At 44.8% G+C, this 22878-nt stretch overlaps 1 protein-coding gene across 1 annotated transcript in view; it reads left to right on the top strand.

Annotated features, from left to right (window-relative positions):
• Positions 1-563: 563 nt before the first annotated feature.
• The window catches only part of LOC126547692 (uncharacterized), a 130308-nt gene continuing 107993 nt past the window's right edge, over positions 564-22878 (top strand). The window contains exon 1 of the mRNA XM_050195639.3: positions 564-763. Coding sequence (XP_050051596.1) covers positions 662-763 — 102 coding nt within the window. The 5' untranslated portion in view covers positions 564-661. The remainder of the gene's footprint in view (positions 764-22878) is intronic.

Here is a 22878-nt window from a genome sequence, read left to right as displayed (position 1 = left end):
CCTAAAGCACGTTCATTTTCATAAAGTCGCACATCGATCCGCAGGTCTAGGTGCATGAGAGCTTTTGACTTATTGCGCTCACAGTACCCCATTAGCTTATATAAATATCAGCACATGCGTATTTTGCCTTAGTTCCGTTTAAGAACCAGCGTGAGCAGGCATGCATGAACGAAAAATGTAATGCTAGCTAAATCACTGCCGTGACGATTCTGCGCGTTCGGTGCAAGACAGGCGTGCAGTGGACGTAAAACTGTGGCCTCTTGCGATGCGGCATTCAAAATGGAGAAAGAAACCTAGGCGAGGAATTATGCCTGCATTGCTCCACTGGCTGTTGTGCACGTAGCGGCTTTGCCCCTATCATAACGCTGCGTCGCGTGCGAGCGTGCACGAGAGCGCGACACGCCCCTCGGCGCGATCGGCAGCCGCCGCGCTCGAGTCCACCTTGAGCCACCGCCAACGCGGCCCGGACTCCGTCGGGCGGTGGGAGATCGCGGCACTAAAAATAAGGTTCGGAGGGGCAACCTCGTCGCTCGCAGCAGCCACCACCCGGCGGCCCGCTTGCCCTGCCAAGCCGAGCGAAGAAAAGAAACGCTCTTCCGGGCCCTCGGCGAGCCGGGCTCCCCATTTCGAGCGAACCGACTGGACGCCCAAGCAGTGCGCGATGGCGGGGAGCGCGATAACCGTCCGCCTGGCCGGAGGCAGCCCCTGGGGTTTCCGGCTGCAAGGGGGAAGAGGCACCGGCCAGACCCTGACCATCACCAAGGTGAGATCGAGCACGGCGTGGGGCCGAAGGGAACGCGTGCTGGCCGCCGGCTCCGCGGCTTGTACCAGGCCGACCCCGTGCGCTGCCTGACGCGGTGCCCGTACCAGGCTGCGCGTGGTGCTTGCGACGTGAGCTGGCCGGTGGGCTGCCACGCGCGAGACTGCCGAGGGACACCGCCGATAATGTGTGCCTTTATTTAAGCGGTGCCCGCTGTCTGAATAGTAAACAAGGGGAAATCTAGTGGTGCCCGTGTGAGCCAATTCTGCTATGCCACGTTTACATCCGGCCACAACGTTGTGGTCGCGTTATCGACGGACAAAACGACGCAAGAGTAAATATCCAGTGTTTCGAAGAAAATCTGGTTAGTTACTTTTGCGTGTTTGTCTCTGATCGCATGTCGCTCTTATATATCCTGAAGCTTTCTTTTTATCCACCCTCCCAGTATTCTTATAATTTTGTGCCGAAAGAAGTATCAGATAGATGTGCGGCGACCAGATGCTTGTTTCCATAGAAAACCAGTCCCCATGTTTGTTTTAGCCGCTTTGCTGAAACTCTTATTGAAATGAAAGACCAGGAATGAGACAGAAAATGACATGTAACCGAGCTCAAATTGTAAACGTGACCATTGATAATCAGTATGGTCGAGTTTCGAGTCGTTCTCCCTTAAGCATCTATAGTCGTTCCGTGAATTTGATCACATCACCGACATCTGGAGGGAAAGAATATAGCATTCTGTTGTTGTTGTTTTTTCTTATCAAGTGTCGTTAATATGTTCAAATTACCCTCTGATTTACATGCGGATTATGTCTATGCTTTATTGAGCCTCGTTGCGGTGTGTTTTATGTCGAGAAAATGAGATGATGCCATGACTTCTCATGCAACAACCACTGATGTCGATGTGGGCGAGTGTAGCCAAGCAAAAGAACGGGACGGGGCCTGACCAATGTTGTCGCTCGTTTCTTTCATCATTAGCATCCGCTCTATGCCAACCAGCACAGAACTAAGTATCAATCCGTGTTTATCAAAATGTTACTTACGTAACTATAATGCCGAGAAGTCAACACCCCTTTTTCATAAGCTTGTCTTTGATGCGCTGTAGAACCTCCAGACCCCTAAACCTGTGCGTAGGCGGTCTTCTTGTTTATATAAGTCGAAGTTTACGCAAGCAGGGCTCCTATGCTGAGTCTTATTGGGGTTATTTGTTTATTTGCCTTCTGCAGCTAGTGACTTTGAGCTTCGTGTGAATTCGGCACCAAATCGCCATGCATATCTTGTCTCTCCAAAATTCAAGAGAGCCCGTAAGGCTTCGGTGCTTGGTGCAGGTCACGTCTGGGGTGAATTGCGATTATTTATTTATTTATTTATTTATTTATTTATTTATTTATTTATCATATTGCAAATGACTGTGATGCTACTTTATTCGCGAATATGCGATGGACCCTTCCAGTTTACACGGCAAGCTTTAAAAATATATAACAGCGTTCGTTTCGGACACAGACAAATCTATATGCTTAAAGAGACACTAAAGGCGAATACTACGTCGACGTGGACTGTTTAAATACCATTCCAGAAACCTCACAATGCTTGTTTCGTGCCAAGAAAATACTTAGTTTACGAGAAAATTGCATCTGAAGTGCCCGAATACCTTTTTCGAAATTCAAATCTCCCGCCACCCAACTGGGGGAGTGGTGACGTTTTATACGCCATCACCACCCTGTGCTGCCGTCGGTGAATAAAACGGCGCCCAACAGACGGCGGTACCGAGCCAAGACAAAGCGATGGATTCGCCGCTGCAGTTGCTTTTTGGTCAAGTGTCGTAGACCGTTCGGGCATCCCGCCACATCAAATGGAAGTTGGATTCTCTGCTGCTTGCACTTTGTGTGAGTTTCGCGAGCCAGAAAAACCAGCGCAACACTACGCGATAACGAAACTACTGATACGCGAAAGAGTGGGCGGCGCAGTGTCGAGCGAAAACGAAATCTTCCGACCGCTCGCGTTGCTGTCAAGGGTAATTTCAATGAGTTCTTTTTTCTGAAAAGGAAATAGAACTTGACAAGTAGCATTTTATTCCATTTTATAATACAATACAAGGATGTTGCCTGCAACGAGTAGTTGAATATTAGTGACAGAAATTAAATGAGAAGTACTTTCGTCATCGGGCAAGTACTTGAATGTCCCGTGAGAGTCTCTAATCATGTCCTGCATTTACCTCAATTTCTCTATTATTAAGGTTCCGTTCGCAATAATATTAACGCCTTAGAGATTCTCGGGCACTAATCTATCACTTTAGCTTGACTTAGTATTTGCCTTTAGCGTCCCTTTAAGGAAGCCATTTATATTTTGTAGTCTTAGAAATACATGTCTTCCAACAGAATAGGTGCACAAATGTTTGAGGACGAACACCTACGCACTTGACGAGTGCTCAACTAGGATTAGGCACATTTGGGCGACCAAACCTGCCTCGCCACGATTGTGGGCAGCTGAAGCGCGCACTGGTACAGATGTCCCTTGCAGTAGTCATAAACCACATTTGCTTCCCATTGGGTGTGACGGACACGGCGGTGTCAATGGTAGCTTGAGTTGTACGACGTATACGGGTCTGGCAGGCGCGAAACCAAATCGCGTGGCGCAGAGGCATAGCGCGAAAGATGAAGCTCGCCGCGTGCCCACAGGGATCTCTAGCTGCGTCGCCGACATGGCACGGAGCCGAGCTGCGTTAGCGAGAGACCGCCGCCCACACGCGCCAGCCGTAATAACGATCTTGATCTGGCGCACCTCGCTAAAACGAGCCGTGAAGACGCTCGTCTCAGTGTCGTTTTCTGCTCGGAATAGTTCAACCCTGGGAATGTTCCGGAAAATCTTGTTAGTGGCCGATGAAGCCAACGGATGTCACGCAGGCATGTGACCGGTGCGCCCAGTCTGCTCCCCATAAACTGGGATAGTTATTCTAATTATATCGTTTCCCTGCGTCGAGCACACCGCTACGTTCCGTAACTGACGTGAAGCTAACGCAGTGTGACGCGCACCGATGCTTGGGAGGGCCGCAGAAATTGCGCCTTGACCAGTATTGACTGACCACCGTGAGAACGAAAAGCCGTACGATGATTATTGCATGAACATGATATATTATTCTTACGATATCTTAAAGAAAGAAGGAAACAGGCTGCCCCATGTTCCGCGTACATATCTAGTCACTCGATGGTGTTTCGTTTCGTTTTGTTTTCCATCACTGATGGCGCATAACCACTGTGTGAAATTTGCCATAATTCGGAGGTATTAGGAAAGCAGTTGACTTATTATAAGAAACAATATAATTTTTAAAGAAATAAATTAAATGTAACGCACGAACTATATCGCAAGAAAATCGGCTTGCAGCAACTAACTATTCTTGTACGGTTGAGCAAGCATCCCTATGACAGCTTCCAAGACAGGAGGTTCCCACAGAAGGAAGGTCCTGACTGAAAAAACTAATGCCAATTTGTCTAAATCGTGCTTCGAAAAATTTTTTTTTCTTTAACTATGTAAAACGGTGACAGAATAAGAAAAACAGCTCTATCGTCTCATCTTCTCCACAGATTGGGCACAGAGGGGAGAGCGGTGGATAGCAGCCCTAGTTTAAGGCTGCTATCCCCGACACCGTAAGCGGGTAGAAAATACTACAGTTTTTTTTAAGGCAATAGGCGGCCTCGATACTCTGAGAAATTACCTGTAGCTGGGTTCAAGAATTCTTCAATAACTGCACGTCCCCTGAATCTGACAGTAGTTACGTAGTTGGTCGAAAGAAGCGTTCATAGAACAGGGTCACTGAGAGTCGTTCTTGCCAGGCTAGGCAATTTCGTTCATAAGTATGCCTTCAGGGCCCGGCATCTAAACCAATCTAATTTTTATGTGAGCAGGCACTAGAAAATTAAACGTACGTAAAAGGCGTGTATCACTGTTTGCTGCGAGCGATGAACATCAGGATATACAATGTGTAATTGTGACCACAGCCGATATCGATTTAGTTTGCGCATGACAATTACCACAACTAAAAATTCAGCCAGAAATACAGGTAAAATATCCGGAGTGCTAATCGACAAATTTCATCAGTCGACCGTACAGAATCATTTGAGGTTAGCGCAGTGCTCTAATGTTATATAGTGTGTATCCGTCCCCCATGAGTTTTAGGAATTTTAATTATTTAAACAATTTTACATGCACATGGGATTCATGAACTTTGGGGTTAATCACAGGTAATAGGTCATCATGAGGTCTCTTAAATATTTTTTTACCATAGCAGAGGTTATACCACCAGTCAAGAGCCGTAAAGAAAATGCCAATACCAGATTTTCCTTCGCACTATGAGGCATCTCTCGCAGTGAGAGCGTTTATTGATAAATTCAATATAAGAGAGATGTTTTACATTGTTCGAGTAGATGTTGCCACAGATGGTCTGTAGGCACTCTCGCTAATCGCAAATACGTTGTACCTCCAAGATGCATACATTTAACGGAGTAATCAAGGTTTGTACAAAGACCACCTGAGGTGTATGAAACAGAGACCAGCGTACTCAAAATAAAACTAGCGCAGGTTGCGGAATGAATATGGATTCCAATGTTCTTATAGAAGCTTCGTACATATTAAAAAATGCTTGAGCCGTCAGTAAGTTCAATCTGCAACCTTACTTCTTTGTGTAGCACATAATTGGCTACAAATTTTGATAATCCGCAGCACAACCAGCAAGCCTGCCGCTCCAGCAGAACAAGAGGGCTTAATGACCCGCCACGGTGGCTTAGCGGCCATGGCGTTGCGCTGCTAAGCTCGCGGTCGCATTTCGATGGGGGCGAAATGGAAAAACACCCGTGTACCGTGCATTGGGTGCACGTTAAAGAACCCCTGGGGCTCGAAATTAATCCGGATTCCCTCACTACGGCGTGGCTCATAATCAAATTAAATTCAAGAGGGCTTAATTTGTAAGTTGGCACACCAGAAAATAATACACATCCGAATTCTAAAAACAAGCGCACATACATTTAGCAGATCATTAAAATTAAGCTCTCTGCATCCCCCACCGAGTGTTGAATAGCTTGCGTCGGTCAGTATGGTCAATATGCTCACCTGAGGGAACACTGCCCAAATATTTAACTGACTCCACTTGAGGTATGTCTCGAGACGGCAGTAGAGCGATACGTTAACAGGATTATTAAGAGGAAAAACTAATATCGAACGTTTTTGAATGTTAAGGAAGATGTGAATATTGTCTAACAAGGATTATATGGCGCACAGGCAGTTTTATAATCGATTATACAGGGAAAGCAAGATGGCTGACTGACGTGAAAAAGAAATATCGTCTGCGTGTACATATTTACGTACTTTTTGATGACGTCGAATTAAACTAAGTAAAATGTTAAATAATAATGGCGAAATTACACGTCCTTGAGGAACACCGCGTGATTGCCTGTGTATACACCCCCCCCCCCCCAAAAAAAAAAAAATAAGTGTTTTAGAGAGCAATAAAATTACCTCCTATTTAAAAAATTCGCAAAACCAGGCTGAAAGCTGATTTGGAAAGTTCAGATTGCTTAATATATCGATTAAAATTACGTATTCTACACTGTCGTATGTTTTGGAAATGTTGAGTGTCACGAGAGCAGCAACTTGTCTCTGGCGCAATGCTAATTTTATTCCCCTTTCTAATTTCACGTGAGCATGCCAGATTGAATATGATGATCTGAATCCAATTTGGAAGGGGCTAAGCAAGTATTTGTCTTGTACAAATTTCATCAGTCGGCCGTACAAAATTATTTGATGTTAGCGCAGTGCTCTAATGTTATCTAGTGTGTATTCGTCCCCCATGAGTTTTAAGAATTTTAATTATTTTAGCAATTTTACACACACATGGGATTCAGGAAAGCTTCACTTTGGTGTTAATCAGAGCTAATAGGTCATCATGAGGCCTCTTAAATATTTTTTTTTTTTTACCATAGCAGAGGTTACACCATCTGAGACGGGAGCTGAATCTGGTAGTCGTGTCATGACTTGAGCCAATTATAACATAGTATATTCTATAATATCTCCTGATGGACTTCGTAATCTAAAACGAGTTGACAAGACAGAAGATAATCTAATTTCCTATCCCTTCGCAATATCTTCTAATGAATCCTTCATCACTAGTTTAAACTAGAGAGTCAATATTGTTTGGTCAGAGAAGTGCTTTTCTATAACGGTGTAAATTGAACAATGCACGCTTATTTTTCTTGTTCGACAGGAAATCAGAATGCTTGCAGTCGTATTTGATTTTTGCACTGGAAACTGTATGTTTAAAAACTGCCCTAAAAATGTGTTATTGCTACAATTTTATGGGACATCAGTCATGCAGAAGCTTTTTCCAGGCGGCTTTTCTTTTCCTGTAATCACGTGTGCATTTATTTTTACATCAAAGGCTGTAGGAATTTCTTTATTTAATCGAATCTCAAATTCAGATTTTGTGAAAGATCTTTCCCAAAGTGGAACAGATAATTGTGACTTTTTGCTCATTACACACATCAGACAGGGATGAGAGAGCGTTCGCAAGCATGTTGTTTAAAATGTTGTAATTGATTAATGTTCGCACCTGATCGCCCAAAGATGTTACCAGGGTGCTTCCTCCAGTTGAGAGCCGGCGTTCGTGTTCTCAGCTTCTCTTCTTTTGTGTCCGTGTCTGCACGCCATACCCTTCTTTGCATTATGAATCCTTACCAACTAGCTCAGCTTTCTGTCGTTCTAAGCTTCATTTCTAGTGCTCTGAGCCCTTTTCCTTGTTCTCCTACTCATCTGCACAATCCTGCTTCTTTAGCTTCCTTGCTTGCGATATGTATCTTCCGCGCTAGAACTATGTTGTGGTTTACTCGTAATCGTGTCGTCCCATTGGAAGTTCAAATGATGTGCGGCCTTCAACCATCAACTGGACATGCCAGGAGGATTGGTGCTATTCTTTCCGCTGAATCGTGGTGCCAAGTTAGGTTTTACCAGGAGTGTTTAAAGGTCCGTTCCCCGGCCCTGGCTCGACATTGGAACCGCCTTTACGCCGATTGGAACAGGTTAGCCGAGGAGCACGCGGACTTCTTGTGGAGGATGAAACTTCCAGAGCTTCAACAAGGTAACAGGAAACCCTTTTCTAATAATTTCCCGTCAAATGACGCACTGGTTCTCGGAGACACCATTGTAAGTGATACCCATTGCAAAACCCTTGCATTTGGTCCTAAACACAGTTTTAAGCCTAACATAAAACCAGTTGACGTTTTAAGCCTACCGCGCTGCATAACCAGGTTTGTCCCGGAAGAAGAACGCTCGCGCTGTATTTCAGAGTGCATTGCAAGTATTAAACAATCGAATATTCATATTAAGACGTCTGACCCTGTCCGACCGTTGGTTAATTATTTTGTAAAGCATAAACTTAGACCAGTAATATGAGACAAGGAAGGTTCTTTCGTAATTATGCCAGATGGCATGTTTACAGTAAAAGCAATATCAGCTATAGAAAAGAAAAATTTAGCCGGTAAAACTCAAGCCTTCGGCAGTTAAGCAACGTGTGATTGGCCTCCTGTCAAGACATAATCTACATAGGATTGTCTCTAATGTCAAGAACGCAAAATCGCCACCTTAGAACTGTTTTTCTCGGCGAAGACCCATGAGCAAAAGACATGGCAGGTCTGTGTGGCTAGTTGCCTACAAAACTGCTTAGCTTCACTACTTTTTTGAAACCCATTTAGCTTGCGTAATTCTCAGGCATTAGTTCAGTTTTTGATAGAGAAAAATCCTGGTGATTGTACAACTTTTAGTACGGATATTGAAGACTCGTATCACACCTTGCCGCATGACGGGCTGTTAAACTCCGTAAATGAGTGCATTAAAGAACAAGCGCAAGAGTCGGCTTTTATAGATAGATACGGTGTTTCCGCGGGTGCGTTTCTAGAAATTCTTTCCATGTATTTAAAGTACACGCTGGTTGGGTGGAGAGATGGCGTGTGTCTGCAGAAATCAGGAATTTGTATTGGTTCAAAGGTTGCCCATATTCTTAGTGATATTTACCTGAGCAAGATTGACAGCTGCTTAGAGAAGGCTTTGGGCAACTGTGTTATTAAGTTATTTCGTTACATTGATGACTACCTGATTTTCTGCAATAGGGACGAATTTGATCCCGCTGCTACCTCAGCAAGTGAGCAATTTAAACTTCATAGAGGAAGATTAAAATTTACCAAGGAATTTCCTCAGAGACGTGTAATACAGTTTCTAGACATTTCCTTGGTCTTCGAACAATATCACGTGTGTTGGCAGTACCCCCCTTAGATCTTCGAAGCAATTGTTAAATTTTCAATCCAAGCATTCCAATGTAGTAAAATACGAAATTGCCATGTCTTGCCTTAAGTCTTCTCTCACCAGATCGTGCATGCATAAAATGAGTGCCAGTTTTAATGAACAGGTCTGGCGCCTATTAGAAGCAGAGTATCCTAACGTAGCAGTGGCCACTGTGGCTGAACGCCTAAAGAAGCCGATTTCGAAGGGGACGGACGTCATTACAGAAGGCAGTAATAGCAAGAAAAGAGTAGTGGATATTCCTTACATTAATTCAGTATCGCACAGGCTTAAAAAGGTTGCAGGTACATATGGTGTTGATGTTGTTTTCTCTGCTCCCAATAAGCTAGGTAAAATAAGCGCTGCCGTGCAGAGAACAATGGAACAGGTGAAAGGCAAAAAAAGAACAGATATTTGTTCAGTGAAGCACATCGAGAAAAACGATTGTACTGACTGTTGTATGGGTGTGGTATATAAAGTTCCCTTCAGCTGTAGCCATTTCTACGCAGGGCAAACGGGGCGGTGTATCAATCAGAGGCTAATGGAACATAAAAGATCGTTAACCGGTGGATCGACTTCCAATCTTTCCTTACATTGCCAAGATTGTAACTGCATGCCTGAGTTAGATTAATGCGCGATATTGTACAGGCATAGGAATGAAGATACGCGTCTTATGGTCAGGCATGGCATATCCATGATGGTGGAAATGTATGCGTGAGTCAGCCTTCGATTACCTTACATAAGGAAGAGATCAAATGCCTTAACAGTTACCTCTCACGTAGACCGGCACGTGTACCCGATTGACACGTGGTTCTACCATTCCAGAGCATCCGCAGATGAGTTTTGTGTCTTCCTTCTTTTTTCGCCTCAGTGCTTCCTTCAGCTGTTAGTCGGCGTTCGTGTTGGCCACTTCTCTTCTCTTGTGTCCGTGTCAGCACGCCTTACCCCTTCTTTGCATTATGAATCCTTACCAACTAGTTCAGCTTTCTGTCGTTCTAAACTTTAAAGATACTGGAATGTGATCACTACTGTAGTAGCGTACTAAACAGTTGGCGTAGAAGATAGGGAAATTTGGGTGACATAATGTAAGGTCAATTGCAGAGTGAGCCTGGTCCCTCACAAATGCGGTAGATCCGGAATTACACATGTTGGGCTGTTGTAAAATTACCGCTTCCATAATCGAGTGCCTCATAGCCCTTTCCTAAGCCACCATTAAATATGGTGAGCATTTAAATCCCCTACAAGAAGAATATCATGTCCGCAAGAGGACCCACTGCAGTGGCTTAGCGGCTGTTGCGCTGCTAAGCACAAGGTCGCGGGATGAAATACCGGTCGAGGCGGCCGCTTTGGGGGCACTTTAAAGATCCCCCGGGGGTCAGAATTAATCCGGTGTCCTCCACTACGGCGTGCCTCGCAATCAAATCGTGGTTTTGACACATTAAACCTCATAATCCAATCCACGCCCGCAAGACGACAAAACTCTGCCAAGTGCACGTGTGTCCCGTTGGCCAGAACAAAAATATGCATTTACAACGTCGTTAAAGGGGCAGCATCCGTGGAGGTCCATCTCCATCGCTACAATTGTGCACTCTGGGGATGAAGGCTGAAGTGAAATTGTAGCCTTGTGGAAAATTTTAGCTGAAATAAAAATAATCAATCCACCACCTCCAGTAGAACGATCTATAGACAAACAGTCCTTTAAAATTTTATTGAATAAATATCTCTTGATTATATCGGTATTAAGCTGGGTAGTTGTACAAGATAAATCTGCACAATCAGAATATAAAGAGCGACAATTCCACTGGAGCACTTTCAACGCCCCTGTGGCGAAGAAAGCGCCGCACTCACCGCTGCCTTCTATAGTATATCTTGTTTGGTATGCCACTGCACTGACTTTTACATTTTGAGCGAGGAGCGGAAAAGAAATCTCATTGATTGAAGCCATTGATCTATTATGCGCCCGAGTGTTCTCTTCGACGTCTGCCATTTCCAAATCTATATTAACCAGATTAGAAGGATGAGCGAAGGATTCGAAAGCACGTTACAATCCTTAGAGGTACGTGTCTTACAGTCACTTTTTTTTGTTTAGCATCAGTTATTTGCCTTGTTATCGGAATTAGGCTAGCAGCTTGCTTCAAATCTCACCACCAGGTTTTCCGTAGCTTTTGTAACAGCATATTCCACAGCTGCATCCATCGCTACAGTAAGCTATACATTTTGTCTAGCTGTAACCCCTGCATAGCCAAACATTATTTCTTACGCAATGTTTATAGCCTCCTTCCTAGAGCAGCGTCCTTTGTCAGTGATTTCAAGCACCTGGGATTCCTTGGACTCTCACAGAACAGTTTGAGTAATCTGCTGGGTGGCTTCCACTACAGCGGCGACATCGCTCATCTTGGACACTACCGTCGCTTTCAGCATAATCTTCCCCACATGCGCAACAACGCTGACTTGACTGACACCCACCAGTACAATGGCAGAATAGCCAGCAATTCAGACGTTGAAGTGGACGCGATGCCAGAGGTTCAACTCTGGACAAAAGACACCACACCTTCACTTCCGATGGACAGGAAGTTCCAGCAAATGCTGTAATCGCTAATTCTTTGTAACCCTTTTATTGTGTACTAGTCGATTGCAACAATAAACATCAATTAGCCCAGCCCCAGATAACTTCTCTAACTTTTCATCTGGAGTTACATCTGTATCGACCCCTCTATTATCCAATCGGTGCAAGCGAGGTGAGCAGGGATGAAGATAGTCACCGGAATTGACGCAAAAGATGTACTTCATGCTGGGGATGTTCGCATTTTATTGTACACATTTTAATATACAGGCATGGCTCACCAATTTAAATGGCCGAAGCGTGGTGTTTCGAGGATTCTTTCCTTTTACGCCACTTGATTCTTGTATTGACTGTCATAGTCTAACTGGTCAGTTAGAGAAGGCTATCGTTCACAACCAAAGCTGCGGAATGGCAACTCCGCAGTTGGAATGATTTCTGAATCATTCTATCGTTTTAAGCATCCGGAATGGCATGAGAATGATGGCACCAGTCTGGCAGATGGACTGGTAATGGAATCGGAGCCTGAGATTGCAGAATGGAGTTGGAATGGAACGGTGTTGATTTGACAAGACTTTAGCAAAGTATTGATTTTAGGCGAGGCCACGAAACCGTTAAATTTGTCAGTTAGACTAAACTGAACTTGGCCAATTTAATACATCTCTCAATTTTTACTCAATATGGTTTTCTCAGTATCTACCAGTTGGTGACTATCTCTATCGCAGTAACTATAAAAAACGCGTTAGTTCACAAGTTGTACACTTGTGAAAGGTGATGAACCAGAAACCTTTATCGTTACAATGTTGAAGTGCATATAAAGACGGCAACTTTAAGTCAGCGTTAAGTTAACGAATTAAGTAAGTAAACTCCTGAGTTTCGCTGAAGAAGAAAATAAAGTTTATTAAAAAGAATGGTTGTGGTGGCCTCAGGTGGCAGCTGGAAGTCCTTGGACTCGGGCAGTATCTTCGGCTTATCGGAAGGCCCATAGCTGGTTAAACTGCCAAACATTTGTCGATTTAGCAACAGCATGCGCAACCTACCACAAACGAATGCATGCCAGGAACAGACACGTCGCAAGTGGTCGCCTTTTCATCTTTCCTATCTTCTTTTCACCCCTTCGCACTTCCGAATTTCTGGGCGGCAAGGGTTAACCTAGTGTAGTTATCCACCCTTGGGTATATTATATTAGGTTATAGCGGCAATGCATGGTTGGCGCCTGTGGGTATTCTTACAACTTTGTAGCGTCTCCTTGTTGGGCTCGGCGGTGGGTGGGTACCATCTCTGTCGAATTTTCCAAGGCTTGTATAGCAAACGCTTCTACGCTACTAACTGATCGCTCCCTGGAGAGGAGGCGCACCAATGAAACATTCGCTTTTTGTATGCAACCTAAACAGTCTTTTCACAAGTACCACGTTGTACACAGTCAGCACGATACTAAGACTGTCTGAATGATCTCACCATTTCTTGTAGCAAGAGAGAAAGTGAAGGATGCATAGAAAGGCAGAGTGGTTAACCAGAGTTAGTTCCGGCTGGCTATCTGCACAGACGGAAGGGTGAAGGGGGATAAAAAGACAAAGAAAATGGGAGGGGGGATAGAGAGACGAGCACGAACAAACCGCATACACTACAGAGTGGTAGGGGGCGGCGTTCTTAAAGTCTATCGTGAAGCCCCGTAGACCACAGGAACCTTAATAACGCGAGTAAGGCCTTCAGCGCGGATGTTCTTTGGGAGTACTGACCTAAAGCTTTGAGTTCTGATAGTGGACGATTGTCCAACTGGTCCAGTACTGTACACATCACTTGTCTCTGGGCACCATATCGCGGGAATACACAGATAATACGTGCGAGCGTCTCCTCGCTGTTGCATGTGTCGCATGTGGGGCTGTTGGCCATTCCAATGAGGAAAGCACATGAGTTCGTAAATGCAACGCCTAGCCACAGGTGATACAGCATGGTCTGTTCACGTCATGGCAACCCAGGTGGTAGCTGCATCCGTATGTCCGGAGACAACGAGCGCAAACGACGCATGGTGAAAGCGTTCGAGTCCCACAGAGGCAAAGCACATACATTCACGGGGCATCAATCGCAGCCCAGCCGTAGCCTCTGTTCGCGAAAGCGGAATCAAGACACGTTGACCACTTTCATGTGCAGATCGGGCGGCTTCGTCGCCGTGGTCATTACCACTGATGCTACAATGTCCTGGAAGCCATTGAAAGGTTATGTTGTGTCCCTTGAGATGGCTGCGATGATATATGTGTCGAATTTCTGAGGCCAGTTGTTCATTGCGTCCGTGGCGCGTTGGGTTTTGTATGCACTAAAGGGCTGACTTGGAGTCACCAAAGACTGTCCATTGTTGTAGTGCTTACTGATTAATGAAACCAAGTGCAGCACGGAGTGCCGCAAGTTCTGCACCCGTCGATGTGGTGACAAATGAAGTTTTTCATTTGATTTCTTCAGATTTTGCCGGGATGATGACTGCAGCAGCAGAGCTGTTGAGTTTTACCGAACCATCTGTGTAGACATGTTGCCGGACTCTGTGCTCTTTGTGAATGTGTTCCAAAGTTGCTTCCTTCAAAGCTTGCAACGGCGCTCCAGCTTCTTTTCTGATGCCTGGAATTGTCAATAGCACTTGAGGCTGGTGCAGACACCACAATGGGTCTGATAATCGTGTAGCAGGCGTAAAGTTGTGATGGCAAGTAGGACTGATGTCTTACAAAACTTTTATAGCAAAATGTCTCACGGAAGCAATTGTCCCAGGTTATAAAGCAGCGAAGACGGGAAGCGGCGATCTTCGCGAAGTTCGCGACAAACTGCAGAATGACAAACTCTCGAAACCTGTAGCGTTTGGGGACATTTCCGTTTCAGTGGGCCCACGCAGATCAATAAACACAGAGCGCGATGTAATCTTGGAAGATAACCTCCTCGAACTCAGTGAAAGCGAGCTACTGCAAGGAATGCAAGACCTGCAGAACGTAGTGAAGGTGCAAAGAATAACTATGAAGTAAGATGACAAGGAAATACCTACCAAGCACATAATTATTACTTTCTGAACCCGCAATCTACCTGAATCAATCGAAACAGGTTACTGTCAGCTTCGTGTCAGACCATACACCCCAAATCCTTGTCGATGCTTCAAGTGTCAGCATTTTGGGCGTCGGTCACAAAGCTGCAGAGGCGTGCTACTTGTGCTAAGTGTAGTTCAACTGAACACTATTGTGGCATCTGCGCTTCAACAACCCGCTGTGCCAACTGTGATGCAGACCACCCCGCCTACTCGCGAACGTACCCCTCGTAGAAAAAAGGAGATCATAGAACTGAAAGTTAAACTAAACCTATCTTTCCGAGAGGCACGTAAGCGTCTTTCTCTTCACAATCAGTCCAGTCCTTCCTACACCGATGCGATGCGCCGAGGGGTGGCTCCAGATCCTGCGGCGGCCGCCAGAGTCACACGGAGTGTGACAGCGATCACGCCATCAGCCCTCACGGCAGGAGCAGCAAGCGCTGCTCCACTCCCACCTAAGAAGGGCCAGCAGACCCCCGGCCTGCCGGTCCCAGGGTCACTGCCCGTGCAGACAGCCCCGAACAACCCCAGAGTGTGCCCGTTGAACGGGCGTCATCCAGCGCCTCTGAAGAGGCGATGGGTGCAACGAACACTGCTGCGGTGTCTCAGACGCCGAAGGAACAGCTTAGCTCCGTGGAGCGCCCCGAGAAAAAAGAAAAATCCCCTAGCACGGGGCCTGGAAAGGCCTCTTGAGATAACCTAATCTATATCTCTTGACACACAGCTGACATTTATCTAGGCTCAACACCAGGTGTTCCATAGCTTTTGTAATAGCCTTTTCCACATGGAAAAGGCTACAATAGCCTTTTCCACATGGCGCAGTTTCAGGCTTCACTGAAGTGTCCGACAAAATGCATTGGCGTTTCAGTTACTTTTGTGCTTCAATATATAAAACAGCGGGCTTTTAAAAACCGGCTGGCACACGACGCAGCCTCACATTCCTGCACCGACGTTTGATAGCACATTACCTTTCTTTTCGATTCTACACCCTCGCCGCTAACACACCCACAGGAGTTACATCGCCCTCCCGCCTTGCCCTCTCTCCCCTTTAGAAGAACCGCACCTATATATACGGCGCCGAGGAGAGCATATGTCGCCTTGAAAAAGGCAAGTCCACTTGTTGAAACATTGGCTCCTGCTTTCCCTTGTTCTCGTGTTGCTCATCGTCTTGAATTTCCATCTCCCGCATTCCCCGTGTTTTCCATGGATTTACAACAATCCAAGTCACTGAACTGCTCAATAACGGTTATGTGTAGATTTATCTTTGAAAAAGATTCTGTCTTGGGTTGTAACCGAACCAATCAGTGTATATCACAGTATCACAAAGCAATCGTCATTGACATTGCCAAATGATGAAAATAAGTACTCTCACCTGTGTGATGTGTGATGTGCTACAGCTTCGCTTCTCATTCACCTTCACATAGTAGAATGGCTCCTCAATTTTTCTTAGATGACGTTAACAACATACACATAATTTGGCTGGGTCATGTGTAGCACAGCCTCTTCTTCGAGGCTGTAGCCGCAGTGACATAAATGTTTACAGACCGTGCCTCTCAGCCCTTGAAGCCCTGTGAAGGCAGTAGTGCTTGTATACAGCTCATTATATCACTCCTTCGTAGCGAAACCTTTATGATCATAGCTCACATCTTGAGTCATTGTAATTATTTTGATGCTTATATATTTTATGCAGTTTACTGTGACTTGTTTTTAGGCCTCTTTGCAGCCACATTAAATCTACGATTTGCAACACATTTGATCATTTCATACAAAATGCATACACAATTTATTACCATGCGTCATGACCCTCTTTGGCCATAGCTGGCCCTTGCGCCATTAAACACCACACATCATCACGTTGCAAGCGATTGCACCCTACGCGAGTCCACAGTGATTTAGAATGCTCGTCATGTTTTTTCGTACACTCTCGAATACCCAGAAGACACAATACCAGGCAGTGAGAAAGGTGTGCTGAAAAATGGTGACCGGTAATATACCGGTAAATGTGGAAAAAAGAACGCAGCAGACTTAACCAATTTCTTTGACTCTGAACTCATTTACTGCGACAGCCACATTATCCTTGAACACCACCTTCATTTTGCGTGCCTGCTTTTTCCTCAAAGAATCACGCTCACCCACTACGGGGGACATAACGTAAGATTATTTTGCACTTTGCTTTACTCGAATGATAATTAATTAGAGAGGTTACAGGCAAAAACGCCTGGAAGAGATGAGAGCCACAAAGCCTGCTTTTTTTTTTCAATAAGCGTACGTAAGATTATTTGTTAGCGTTCAGCTTCGAAAAAAATCTATGGGCACTTTGCTTAGCTAAACTGCGATAGGCGAAAGCCTATTTACGAATGCCTGTGTAGCTGTTGTCTGAACTGTTCTGCGAACGGACGCCGCCGTGGCCGCGAGCATGGGATACAATCGCAGCCATATAGCTGCAAGGTTTGTCACCGATGTGCGCGCTCCCCCCCGCCCCCACTCGCACAGCGCTATTGGCATGGCGCCTCCTCTCCGTGCTCCCCTCGCCGGTGATCACCGCTTTCCTGCGTCCACCATGGATTGCGCCCGGACACTCATGAGCCACTAAAGGCTTGCGCCTTAATATGTTTATACATTTTTTTTACTAGGCATGCAAGCGCTAGCTGTAAACAATGTTAGAGAAACCGTTTCATTTACTTGAATTGGAGGAATGAAATGACCCATCTAAGCCACTCCAGGAATTGAATAATCCAAGGGCGCTATAACGTAAAAATATTCTAATCTGTTTTTATGCCAATCATTTGACATCAAATTTACGTAACCACCGATGCAAGCATCGGGCGGCAACCCGTAGCGCTGTTTGAAAAGCCCAATAAAACGCGCTTCTCGTTTGTAGGATGTCACCTTCTCTTGCTTTGAAGGCGAATAGCATTGCCTGCATTGAGCAGTTTTTCTTATCTAATTGGCTGAGAAGAGGCGAGGAGCACGTTACGGTAGAGAGAGTTTCGATGGGGCCGAGCCAGCACAGTGAAAGCAGATAACTGGATGAAGAGGGTGGTGCCGGCGTGTGCGATTGGTCCACTTCCCCTTAGATAGCTTGCGCTGGCTGGCCGTAAATCGCGGCGGTGCGCAGAGGGAGTTTAAAAGTGCCGCTAAAACGGATTTTCAGCAAAGAAGAGTTGGCAGAGTGATGTCGTATACATGCCGAAAGGTCTCTATAACGTTATACTGCCACGAAAAATTATGTATTATATGAAAATAAATCCATGCACACCGGCAGCTCCCAGTAGCCAGTGCCACAGCAATCGGCGGGCAGTCATGTTCGATTCTTTTCAGAACGGGGCAGTCTACACGTCACTTTGACGCGGTGTTTTCGTGGTTTTGGGACGTCGCGTGACAGACAGGCGAAGTGGACGCAGCCCGAAAACGTTTGACCAATAACAATTGGTCAAATCAGGGATTGTTTTTTTTTCTTCGGTCTAGTCATACATAATCAGCTTTCACATATCATATCAGATGGAGCGTTCTCGCGGTTTTCGTGACGTTACATCACAGACAAATGAGGGTGGGATGGCTCGAAAATTTTTGGCCAATCCTGGAGGACTGATTGCAGAATTGGAATAGAAAAGTTCGGAATAACTTTACGTTATAGCGTCCGAAGTTACCATTCCGAGGAGTTAAAAGGAGTGGAATTACGAACATCTCCACTCTCCGGAATTGAGTCGGAATGGCATCGAAGGGCGCCGCTCCACAATACTGCTCCCAAGAGACTGCACTATAGGCGCCGAGGATGATTATGGAGCCATTCTTTAAAAGCTGTTAGTCACATTACAGTGTTTCAATCATGTTTTTAAAAACATTGAAAGCACGTATTGCGGACTTTGCAGTCCAGACATAACGATGACAAAAAAGACAGCAAATCCGGTTGTGATAACAGGGATAGTTTTGCGTACCATTTGTATACGATGTAACCGACAATGCCCATTGTCATAACTGGTAATTGTTATAAGTTGTTTTGTTATAAATGAACCACAATGTCCTATGGAATTATATAGGGTGTCCCAGCTAATGTTAGCCAAGCTGTTTAACGGAAAAGAAGATTTAAAAGATTTAGAAGATTCCTGAAAATCAAGTTGTTGAAGTTAGCGCATTGTGTTGTCGTCTCCCTTACGTCCTTGTTTGCTGGCGCTAAATATGCTTTCAATTTACCAACACGCCCAACAAATGGCAATGCTAGAATTAAAAAACACGCTCCAAGATACGATCTCAAGACTCGTGGTGTTCTGTTGTCACACCTCTGAAAACTGAACACCGTAGGTTTTATAACTGTATCTTGCGCCGTCTTTTTTATCTTCAGTTCCGTTGAGAAGCTTGGCTAACGTTAGCTGTGACACACGGTATGGCAGCGGGCACTAATATTTAAACGAAAGGTAGTGATTCCTGAAAATAATGATTTCCGAGCAGCTTATTTGAAAGAGAAGATGCTTCGTAGGGCGCAGTTTCTTTTATTCGTAAAGATCCATAAGTACGCAGGAAGATGAAAATCATATTCTACTTGTATAATTATAAAAAACCATAAACCCCACTGAAGCAATGTGCTCATATTTGCAGAAGTATTCAAAGAGTGAAAGCCAAGATGGTTCCCTTTCATAACACTTCCGTATACGTTGCTATCTAATGTTAATGCAGCAAATATGTCAAATATTAACCCCGTATGGACGAGTGTTGCATACGGGCGACATATCACACAAGTAAAATGTTTTTCAGCTTAGTTTAGGTATTGAGTACGAAACTTGTGGCTAAATGTATTCAGCCAATACTGAATGAAAGGCAGCAAGCGTCATTTGTTGGTTTCGAGCAGTAACACAGGACGAGGAAGAAAAAGTTTGGCCCGCAACTCGCTTTCTATTGAAAGCCCGGTTGAAAAGGAATAAATATCAACATCAACAAGCACGGTAAAAGGAGATATACCGATGGAAGATACTCGGCTGCAGTAGTATCACACAGGTTGTATGAAGCAATTGCAATGTACACCTATGGCAGAGAACTGTCTGCACAAATTCTAAAAGAAGTCACAGGTGGTTTCGGGTGAAGCCAGTTTCCCGTTTTGTGCCTGTTGTTGCGCCTCTACTGCTGAAGAAGTTTCGACAACGTACTTTTTTTTTCTTTTCATTGAATATGCTTGTCCTCGGTGTATTTTGCGCATCTAGTTGAACAATCAACATTTTCTTGGAGTGTTTATATGTCTCGTTCTCAAAGTATGTGTCATAACGTAACAGAAAATGCTATGTATATGCGACCAAATGAAGGCACATTTTAGCAACTACACAAGAGGCGTTAATGTAATAAAGAATGCAAACAAAAAATTTACGTACGCGAAACAAAACAGGGTGGCTACATGGCAGTAGTGTTGAATATTAAGAACTATATCATATCAATTTCGATTTAGGCACATTCAATTAAATTCGATGTAAATTAAGTATTACCGCGAAGCTGTTAAATTCTAGTTGGTCGGGACTTTTCTCGGCGTCGTCCTCACGAAAAAAAAATCCTTCGACGAATAAAAGAAAAGCTTCAGCGATTAAAGCGAAAAGTGCATACATTCTTTGGTTTCACGCATGCAACATACAGCACAGCATTCGTTTCAATAAAAAACAAGCTCAAAACAAACATACAAACCATACATGATTGATGACAAGGCGCTCCTAATAACAATGAGAAGCACGTAGCGTTTCCCGCAGGCGTTTTCAGGTAAATATTACTGTTGCGCAAGCAGCCGCGTCGACGGCAGCTTGCGACGTCGGGAGTGACGTCACGAGCCTGTCATATGTAAAGGAACCAGCCTAGCAACTGATTTAAATGATGTTGCAGCACCGCTATGCGTAGGCAACGAATCCCGAGGAGCAGCGTAAACACGAAGAGCGGAAAAAGGAAAAGAAAGGCAATACGACCAGCGAAGGTGTGCTGCCGCTGGTCGTATTGTCATGGGATTCAAGCACAGGGGAAGCCTGCACGTCTGCATTCTCCTGTAAATGAATAATGCGCCGGAGACGGAATTGAGCAATAAAATTTGCATACCCCCCTCTGCAGTTGTAGTGGTGGTTTTCAACAGCTTCTCTGGACTTGCACTTTCGCAGGGCCGGGATGGCGAGTCATTTTCTTTTTATTTAAGCAAATATTCTAAAAGAATCTGCAAGGCAGTACCTTAGCTATGCGACGTAGCCCAAGCGTGAATGAAACACAAAGGTAGGAAAATAATTATAATCTTGGTATGAGCAGGCGGAAACCTGACAGCAATACTGCCAAGATTTAGAACCCTAAACCCTGAAGTATTATGCGAGTTCATCGTTTTCTCCGCCTCACCGTGTCCCCTTTCAGCCTCTAAAAATTGGGCAGTGCAGCCTATGCAAAGATGGTGCACTGTTCTTGCCAAGCACTGTTAGTGTTCACTTAGCAACCGCTGCGAAGTTAACTGTGGTGCTCATTGTTTCTAGCTTGAGGAGCGTAGCAGTTTTCAGACTCCGTTGGCTGAGTAACGGTTGCTTGCGGGTCACTCTGGTCTCCTGCGCGGGTAGTGTTCCCTTTCTAATTTCTTGCGTCCGGAATCTCCCGGCGGAAGCATTCTATGTCAATTGTAAAGTAACAAGCCTTGGCTCACTTTTCTCCATCATGCACGCTGGCTTAGCATCCCCGCGATGTGTGCGTCAGCTCAGCTTGTGACGACCAGTAGAAGGCCATTGACCTTTCTGTCGGTTTGCCCTAACTTCTCCTCCTTTATCAAATGCGAAATATGGGAACGTTGGCCACAGGTAGGGCCGGCTGTGCTAAAAACCATAGCTAGGGAAAACAAAGAAGATAAAAAAGGTAATTGTCTAACGACATTGTCTAACGTCTATAGTATAATGGCAAAGCATTAACTGAGCAAGAGATCCGCACTAACACCATCGATGGTAACACTATTGTAAGTCATGCATTCTACGGCACCTCTCAGTAAACAAGCTTGTGACGACCAGAGCAATGTACTTCAGCGACTAGGCGAAGTTCCTTAATTCATCAAATGCTCAATTCCGAGCTACTAACACAATTGCTAACTCTACCACGCAGACAATATTCGCCGAGTTTGAATTATTCCGCAGAAACGATTCTAACGACTATAACTAGGTATCAGCATTTTCGGTTTAAACCCGTGGAAATAAAAACAATATAATCAAGCCGAGTTTTCTCGCGGAATTCGGTTTTAATCGAAAAGGGTCAGTGAAAGCAAATTTAGGATACGGGGGTCGGCGCGCAGCTGCAAGCCTACGAACACTTCTTTTTATCCTGCCGACGATATTCACACCAGAAAAAGAGGTTACTTGCTGTTCCACTCTGCGAGATTGGGTTAGGATTAAGTATTCTGCTAATATTATCAGTTGGGGCCTCCACATCAGGTTATCGTCACAGGCATGTTTGTTCCGCAATGTTCAATTCTTTAATGGAAACAAAACGTTCACCTTCATATTTTTGTAGTTTTATTCAGCTTACCTGATCACTATATATTCATTTCATTGGAATTGGTTTGACAACTCCTTTAGTAACGTTTTCTTTATTCTCTCCTTGATTTCACCTCTTAATTTTCCTTCGGTTTGTCTAACTACTCACTGGTGCACTATTCTAGTTGTTGCGGAATTTTGTATTTTCTTTTAATTGGCGTTTCTCCTCTTCAAATAAATATTCTCTTAACCTACTTGCTGCCGCCCGATTCTTGGCCTAACCCCTGATTTGGTACGCGCCAGAAGAAATCATCATCATCATCATCATTCCCTCCGATAACGAGCCCGACGAGGTCAAGGTTCGGGCTCTTGTCACAAGTCCTTTCAACCTTCGCGCTGAGGCAAACGTGGTGGGCAAACTGGGCAAGTTCACTCATGGTAACGCGGGATCGTATCTAACTACAACGTTTCTTTTCTGTATTATTCGTTGCGCCTCTGCACCCACGCAATGATAAATATAAAGTATATTTCTATTTGGCCTCGAATATAAAATGCATTAATTCGCTTAAATTTCTTCATTGCCACATCTCCGTATGGCGCTGCACCCTTGTTATAAACTGCTTCTCGAGAACTTTGTTATTCAGAGTACTTATTTCGAAGTACCTTACAGGCCCCAAGGGGAGGATTGAGCGAGGGGGGCGTCGTAGAACAAATGACAAAAGAA

This window comes from Dermacentor andersoni, chromosome 1 (assembly GCF_023375885.2).
Source record: "Dermacentor andersoni chromosome 1, qqDerAnde1_hic_scaffold, whole genome shotgun sequence".
Lineage (NCBI taxonomy): Eukaryota > Metazoa > Arthropoda > Arachnida > Ixodida > Ixodidae > Dermacentor > Dermacentor andersoni.
Note: the sequence above shows the minus strand (reverse complement) of the source record. Positions and strands in the feature narration are given on the sequence as shown.